Consider the following 7,500-nt stretch of genomic DNA (forward strand, 5'->3'; position numbering starts at 1 on the left):
GTGTGTGCGAGTGTGTGTGTGCGAGTGTGTGTGTGAGTGTGTGTGTGTCATTGTGTGAGTGTGTGTGTGAGAGTGTGTGTGTGTCAGTGTGTGAGTGTGTGTGTGTCAGTGTGTGAGTGTGTGTGTGTGTTACCCCATGTTGGCGAACACAGTGCATTCACCGGCCCTTTGACACCATCAGCTGTGCTGAGCCTGTCACAACCCGTAACCCGCCTACAAGCTGATATTTAAGAGCTATTCAGGAGTTGATTTTATTACTTCTAATTTTGGCCTAATATATTATCATTCAGAATGTGCAATCAGAACGATCATGTTTGCGAGATGAGATGTCAGAACTGTTTGGATTGGATCAAAACTCTTTGAGCTGAAATATTTGCTTGAAGTCCCAGAGAGTTTAAATTCATATTTCCAAAAATGTAACAACACATTTGCAAGTTCACGGATTTTGATTCATGGTCACATGATGTGCAGGTAAACAAATATTTAGTCGAGTTTCTTTTCTTTTTCTTTGGAAGCTTGTTTTTGCCATGGGATAAAAAAAAAGAAAAGCTAATTATGACTTTGTATTTCGCAAATCTTATTTTTTTTTTTACAATTCCTCTTTTTCTACTCAGAATTGTGAGAACATTTTCATTTTTGTAAATATTTTTTATCTTTTTTTTTTCAGAATGCACATCACGTAATTACGATTTCCAAACCTTTACACAAGGAGGACTTGAATGCAGCATCAAAATCTGCTTTAAAGTTGTAGTTATTTAGTTCTTTCTTTCCTTATCTTTCTCTCATTTCTACCTCCATCTGCTCCCACTTTCCATTCTTCTCTGCATCTTTCATTGTCCAGAGGGGATCTTCCCCTTTTCTTTGGATGCCTTGGGTTCTCATGGGTCAGGCAGCAGATGGAAGGCTACTTTGTGGCCGGTGTTTTTTTTGAGTATGTTAATATATGCATGGGAGTGTGTGGGTCTCCTCCTCCACCTCCTCCACTGGCATGGTGCCGGTCCGGGAATGCGTCCGTGATTTTGTGCAGACGTGACTGGGAAACATCTCTAGTTTCTGTATGGGTTCAGGGTAAGACAGCGATGTGAAGAAGAAGAAGAGAGAGATTTGAGAGAGGCAAGAGAGCGAGAGAAACGGTCAGAAAACCAGAGAAGTTTCAAGGAGGGAGATTTGTTTTTGGATTTCTACGAAACAGCCATGGAAACTCAATATGACGACACTGGCGATGAACGGCGGGAGAAACAAGGTACCGTTACAGGAGCTGCATTATTAGGACAGTCGCATGAGTTTCAATTATAGCTGGTTATAAACTGAAGGATTAGATTTTTAATTTGTGTATTATGTGTTAAACTCTGGTGTAGTTTGATGTCAAAAAGTATTTTTGTTCTTCTGGTATTTAATGCATTGGTCTGTCAGTGGTCCAAGCAGGGCCTAAAACTAACATTATGCCACACCTGCCAGTGGATGGTGACTTGAGAAAATTCAGGCATAATTATCTTTTACCAGCCATTAAACTGTAAATGCCTTTTTTTATATATAAAAACAACAGGCGGAACAAATTGTGCAAAACAAATGTATTTATTATTATTATTAATTTTTTATTTATTATTAATTAATCAAATTGTACATTTATTTATAAAAATTGTATTTATATAATAATAATAATACTTATTTTTGGTTGTTGTTTTTCTTTCAACTCTCTTAACTCTCTCAGTCTTTAATGGTTTGTTGCTTTCAAATGTTTAGAGCTTTTATTTTGGCTGAAGTCCTCAGAGAAACTTCTCTTTTGTTGACAACAGATTTATAAACATTTTCTGATTACAAACTGTAGAAACGTGTCTAATTACAATTTTTGTTAGTATTATTAGTATTAGCATTAGTCCTCGTATACATTTATACAAAAGAAATCAGTAAATAAATATCCCCATAATACTATTGATCTGTAAAGTATTTCATAACAATAATTTTCATTTATATTAACAATATTACATTTACAATACTAATACTTAAATTTAAAATATTTATCTTTGTGTTCAAATATTAACGCACAGAGCTGAAATTCACATGCAAACGTATCTTTTGAAATGTTTCTCTTTTGTTGACAGCAGATTTCTAAATGCTTCTCGTTACCATCTTTTGAAGGTGTTTGGTGCATGTTGCTTTTTCAAATGCACGTTGTAAGCGACTCAAACTCAGCGCTTTCAGAGATGCAGTTTGTGTGGAGCAGCGTTTACTGCAAAACATGAAAAGATCACAGCGCATCCGATTACATATTTATAGAATTACAACGCGGTCATTTCCATTTGATAATCATACTAAACCATATCGTGTTCTCAGGCATTGTTAGAATTGCACGTCCAAGTCTTCAAAGATGTTTGTAAACTAACAGAACTCTTTATTCTGTTTATAAAGTATTGCGTTGTGGACTGACACTCGGTCTATTGTAGACGTCCTCTGTTGGGTTCACCATTTTTTAATCTCTATTGTACACTTTCATATCCTATAACGATCTTTCTTGTTAGAGATGCAGTGTCTGGCAGAGCTTTGGATACTGTTGCTGTGACTTTCTCATTCTTCTACTTACTACAACTTTTTCCATGGCATGAACACATTTCATGCCCAGAATGCATCTGTCTCTCTCTCGCAGTCAGTCGTTGGCAGAGGCTGAACTGGTTTCTGAGCGTCATGTGTCACTAGGACGTGCTGTTAGTGGCCGTCGTCCCGCTGTAGGGTCCTGACCTTGTGCTCGTGTGGCCGAGGCTCTTGGCTCTGGAGCCAGCAGAAGCGTTGGACTTTGACATGCAGTGATGAGGCATAGTTTCTGCCATCGCTCCTCCTCCATATTCTTCTGCATCTCCTTCTCTTTCTTCTGCTCCTTTTTCTTCTACTCATTCTCCGTGTCCTTCTCCCCTCTCTATTTCCTTTTTCTGATCTTCTCTTCTTTTTTCTTGTTTCTTGCTGTTCTTTTTAGCTTCTCCTCTTTTCATTCTTTTTCTCCTCCTCTTTCTCCCCCTTTTCTCCTCCTCCTCTCTTCCTCCGCCTCCATTTCTCCTCCTTTTCTTTTTCCTATCTCATCTTTTATCCTCATTTTCATCTTCCTCTTTTCTCCTCCTCTTCCTCCCTCCTTTCTCTTCATTCACTACCTCTTCCTCCATTTCTCTTCCTTTTCTTTTTCTCCTCCTCTTCTTCCTCCTCCTCCTTTTTCTCTTCCTCTCCCTCCTCCTACTCTCCTCCTCTTTTTTTCCTCCTCTTCCTCCTCTTCTCCTCTTTTTTCTCCTACTCGTATTTTTTTCTCCTCTTTCTAATTTTTTTCTCTTCTTTTTCTCCTCCTTCACTTTATCCCCCTTTTCCTTCTCTTCCCCTGCTCTACTAATTTTCTTCCTCCTTGTCTCCTACTTTTCTTTTTTCTCCTTTTCCTTCTTTTCTCCTTTTTCTTCTCCTCTTCCTCCCTTTCCTTAATCTGTCTCATTTTCTTCCTCTTCCTCCTGTCCCCACATCTCCCTCTTCTCCTCTTTTTCGTCCCCCCCACTTATTTTTCTTCTCCACTTATTTTTCTCATTCTTCTTTATCGCTCGTTTTCCTCCTCTTCCCCTCCTCTGCACATCTTCCTCCCTTTCTCCTCCTCTTTTTTTCTCCTCTTCCTTCTTTCCTTCTACTCCTCCTCCTCCCTGTCCTCCTCTTCTCTTGCTTCTCCTCTTCCTCCTTTTTGCCTAACCTTTCTCTACCTTTCTTCTCATCTTTTTCTCCTCTTCCTTTATTTCTTCTCCTCCGCCACCTCCTCTTTATCCTCATGTTTTCCTCCAAGTCCTCCTCTTCCCTTTCTTCTCCTCATCTTTATCCTCCGTTTCTCCTCCTCCTTGTTCTATTCCTCTTCCTTATCTTTCTCCTCCTCTTCTTTTTTCTCCTCTTGTTCTCCTCCTTCTAGTTCTCCTCTTCCCTTCTTCTCTTCCTCCTTTACTTCTCCTCCACCACATCGTCTTCCTTCTCTTGCTCTCCTACTTCTAGTCCTCCTCTTCCCTTCTCCTCTTCCTCATTTTCTCCTCATCTTTCTCTTTTTCTCCTCCTTTTCTTTTCTCTCCTCTTCCCCCTTTACTTCTCCTCCACCACCTCTTCTTCCTTCTCTTGTTCTTCTCCTTCTAGTCCTCCTCTTCCCTTCTCCTCTTCCTCCTTTTCTCCTCATCTTTCTTTTTTCTCCTCCTCTTCTTTTTTCCTCCTCTTCCTCCTTTACTTCTCCTCCACCGCTCATCTTCCTCCTCTTGTTCTCCTCCTTCTAGTCCTCCTCTTCTTTCCACTTTTCTCCTCCTCACCACTCTCTTCATGTATACCGTCTCCTCATTTTTTCACTTTTCTCCTCTTCATCTTTCACCTCATTTTCTCCTCCTCTTCTTTTTTCCTCCTCTTCCTCCTTTACTTATCCTCCACCACCTCCTCTTTCTCCTCTTGTTCTCCTTCTACTAGTCCTCCTCTTCCCTTCTCCTCTTCCTCCTTTTCTCCTCCTATTTGTCTTTTTCCTCCTCCTCTACTTTCTTCTCCTCTTCTTCCTTTACTTCTCCTCCACCACCTCCTCTTTCTCCTCTTGTTCTTCTCCTTCTAGTCCTCCTCTTCCCTTCTCCTCTTCCTCCTTTTCTCTTCATCTTTCTCTTTTTCTCCTCCTCTTCTTTCCTCTCGTTCTCCTCCTTCTAGTCCTCCTCTTCTTTCCCCTTTTCTCCTCCTCTCCACTCTCTTCATGTATACCGTCTCCTCATTTTATCCCCTTTTCTCCTCCTCTTCCTCCTCGTTCTCCTTTCTCTCCTCCTCTTAACTCTCTCAGTCTTTAATGTAAGGTGTTTAGTATCTCCTCCAGTGCCCTGTAAAGCATGTGAATGTCATTCGGTGGAGTGAGGGAGGCTTTGAAGATCAGTGTGAATCTGGTTTTGTAGGAGGTTTATCTATCTGACATGAGACCGTGTTTCTGCTAACAGGCAGTGATCTTGAATCCCAATCAGCACTCTTTGTTTTTCCACTGCCGTCAACACAAAGTGAATAAAACCTGTGCCATTCAAAGACAGGATCTGGTTCAAAAACAGACCACATTTCAGTGAATATATGAGGGAGAAAATGTCTGGAAGCAGCAGTGAAATATGACTGTGGTCAGGAATCAGGCGTAATCACAGCTGTAAGCTGGTATGGAAAGCTGGAAAGAGTGAAATGCGACTCATGATTCGGGAATGTGGTGTGTTCGTGTGTGTTTTTGGGAGATGTGTAATGAAGCTCAGTTTACTGAATACAGCATCAGCTGTAAAAACAAACACTATTAGAGGCAAAACAAGAACATCAGTGAAGAAATATCACTACGACTTTCTGAAGTATTTAGTATTGTAGTGTACTGTATTATTCATTCGTAAAGAATATGATTGTGTTTGTGTATATGTGTGTTTTAGATTTATTTTAATATAAATAAATCTTTCTTTTTTTCATTACAAAAATTAGAATTTATTAATTAAATGTAATGATCCTGGAGGGAGAAATGTGCTCACTTAATTTGTAATGAAAAATCACAGTCAGTCAGTAAGTAAATAAACAAATAAATAAATAAAATGTCCTGAAAGTTCCTCTATTTATATTTTATATAAATAATTGAGTATTTATATAAATATTTAAAGACATTCACATTAAAGTAATTAGAGATTAAATACGTTTAAGTAAAATAAAGTAAAAAAGTAAAATATAATGATAATAAAATTTCAATATTTATATAAATATTTTTTTAAAGAAAAAATTAAAGTAATTAGAAAGAGATTTAATGCATTTAAGTAATTATCCTGCCGGGAGAAATGTGCTTTATTGTCAAAAAAATTTAAATAAAATAATAATAAATAAAGAAAGAAATGTGGGGTAAAAAAATTATATATATATATATACATACAGTTTATATAATAAATAACACCACTTAAAAAAAAAAAAAAATTGGGGGGGATGTTTTGATAACCGCTGTGACTATCACACTACTCTAAAATGCAATAATTTATTTTTTAAATAATTACTAATTAAGAATTCATGTGTAGCTGTTTTTACACTAATGTCAGACTGATTCGTTCATTTGATATGAATCACCTGATGCTTTTGGTCATACTGACCGCTCTTAGTTAACCAAAACTTCACAGATTTCCCAAGAGTTTCCGGAGAGGCTGGGAACAGAGTAGCATTTCTCTTTGAGATGCGAGCATCATCACAAGTGTGTGTGTGTGTGTGTGTGTGTGTGTGTGGGTCGTGAGAGACTGTGCCGTGGGCGATACTCACTGGGTTGTGGTTAACTCGCTGCTATGGAAACAGCTATTCACTAGTTGGGACAGAAAGCTTTCACCCGGTGAGCCTCATAAAAGCTGGGCACAAACTGTCGGACGCAGACGGTCTCTGAAAGCGCCTCTCTCTGCTGCTTAATATATCTGCTTTAATTTGTCTTTGTGTGCTGGGAGAAAGGCCTCCACGGCGAGGAACGTTCAGGATCCAGACTGAGCACAATGGGGCCTTGAATTAAAGCACTGCTGTGTTTTCTCGGCCCGGATGAAGGTGATAAATGTACACATGTGGACTCAAATCTCTCAATTTTGAGGCTTGTTAAACATGTTACTGTCTTCATATGAATGAATGAATCTCACAAAACCTCTCGAGAACCATGGTTATTATAGTCAACTAAAACTGAAACTAAAATGAAAAACAAAAAAGTTACTTGAAATGAAATAAACGTTAACTGAAATAAAATATAAATCCTTTTTTATGTGTATATTCTTATTTATATTATATATTTTATTTATGTATATGACTTTATGTACTAAAATAACTAAAACCGGAATAGAAATTAATAAAAACAATATAGATCTGTATTAAAAATAAAACCCAAAAACTAATAAAAATTACAAAAACTACAAAATAACTAAAATGAAAACGAAAACAAATAATATAAAAATACAAAACTGATTCAGTCAGTTACAACCAATCAAAACCCAAAATAAATACATATTTTCATAAAGGAAAAATAATGTTTTATTTTATTTTATTATTGTTTTTTTATTTCATTTTACTTTACTTTATTTTATTTTGTGACTTTTCATGACAATTCATCTCAGTTCTCCCTCCAGGATCAAAATAAAAGCGTCTATGCTTAAAATACTTAAAATAATGTCTCTTTCTAATTACTGTAACATAACATTTATTTTAAATATAAAAACTATTTAGATAGTTTAAATGATTAACATTGATGTTTTTGTCATTGTAGTATTTTTTTGTACTGCTTTTATTTTTACAATAATAAATCCTAATGAAAATGTTGAGAATAATGAGAATTATAAACACATTATAATAAAGGCAATATCAGGAATATAATGTCACAATGCCAAAAATATTCCTTTAAAATAAAATAAAATAAAATAAAATAAAATAAAATAAAATAAAATAAAATAAAATAAAATAAAATAAAATAAAATAAAATAAAATAAAATAAAATAAAATAAAATAAAATAAAAT

The 7,500-nt window shown here is 36.4% G+C and overlaps 1 protein-coding gene across 3 annotated transcripts in view; it reads left to right on the top strand.

The window, feature by feature from the left end:
- The window catches only part of LOC107564301 (neuronal membrane glycoprotein M6-b-like), a 38,836-nt gene that overhangs the window by 15,297 nt on the left and 16,039 nt on the right, over window positions 1–7,500 (top strand). For 2 of the 3 annotated variants that reach the window (XR_001606203.1, XM_016249334.1), the window contains exon 1: window positions 866–1,243. The exons of the other annotated variant lie outside the window; for it this stretch is intronic. Coding sequence is in view for 1 of the 2 variants with exons in the window: in XM_016249334.1 (XP_016104820.1) it covers window positions 1,195–1,243 (49 nt within the window). In the remaining variant the exon portion in view is untranslated. Of the gene's footprint in view, window positions 1–865; window positions 1,244–7,500 lie in introns of those variants that run through there. 3 annotated transcript variants of the gene reach the window in all.

Source organism: Sinocyclocheilus grahami, unplaced genomic scaffold (genome assembly GCF_001515645.1).
Source record: "Sinocyclocheilus grahami isolate Dianchi unplaced genomic scaffold, SAMN03320097.WGS_v1.1 scaffold923.1, whole genome shotgun sequence".
Lineage (NCBI taxonomy): Eukaryota > Metazoa > Chordata > Actinopteri > Cypriniformes > Cyprinidae > Sinocyclocheilus > Sinocyclocheilus grahami.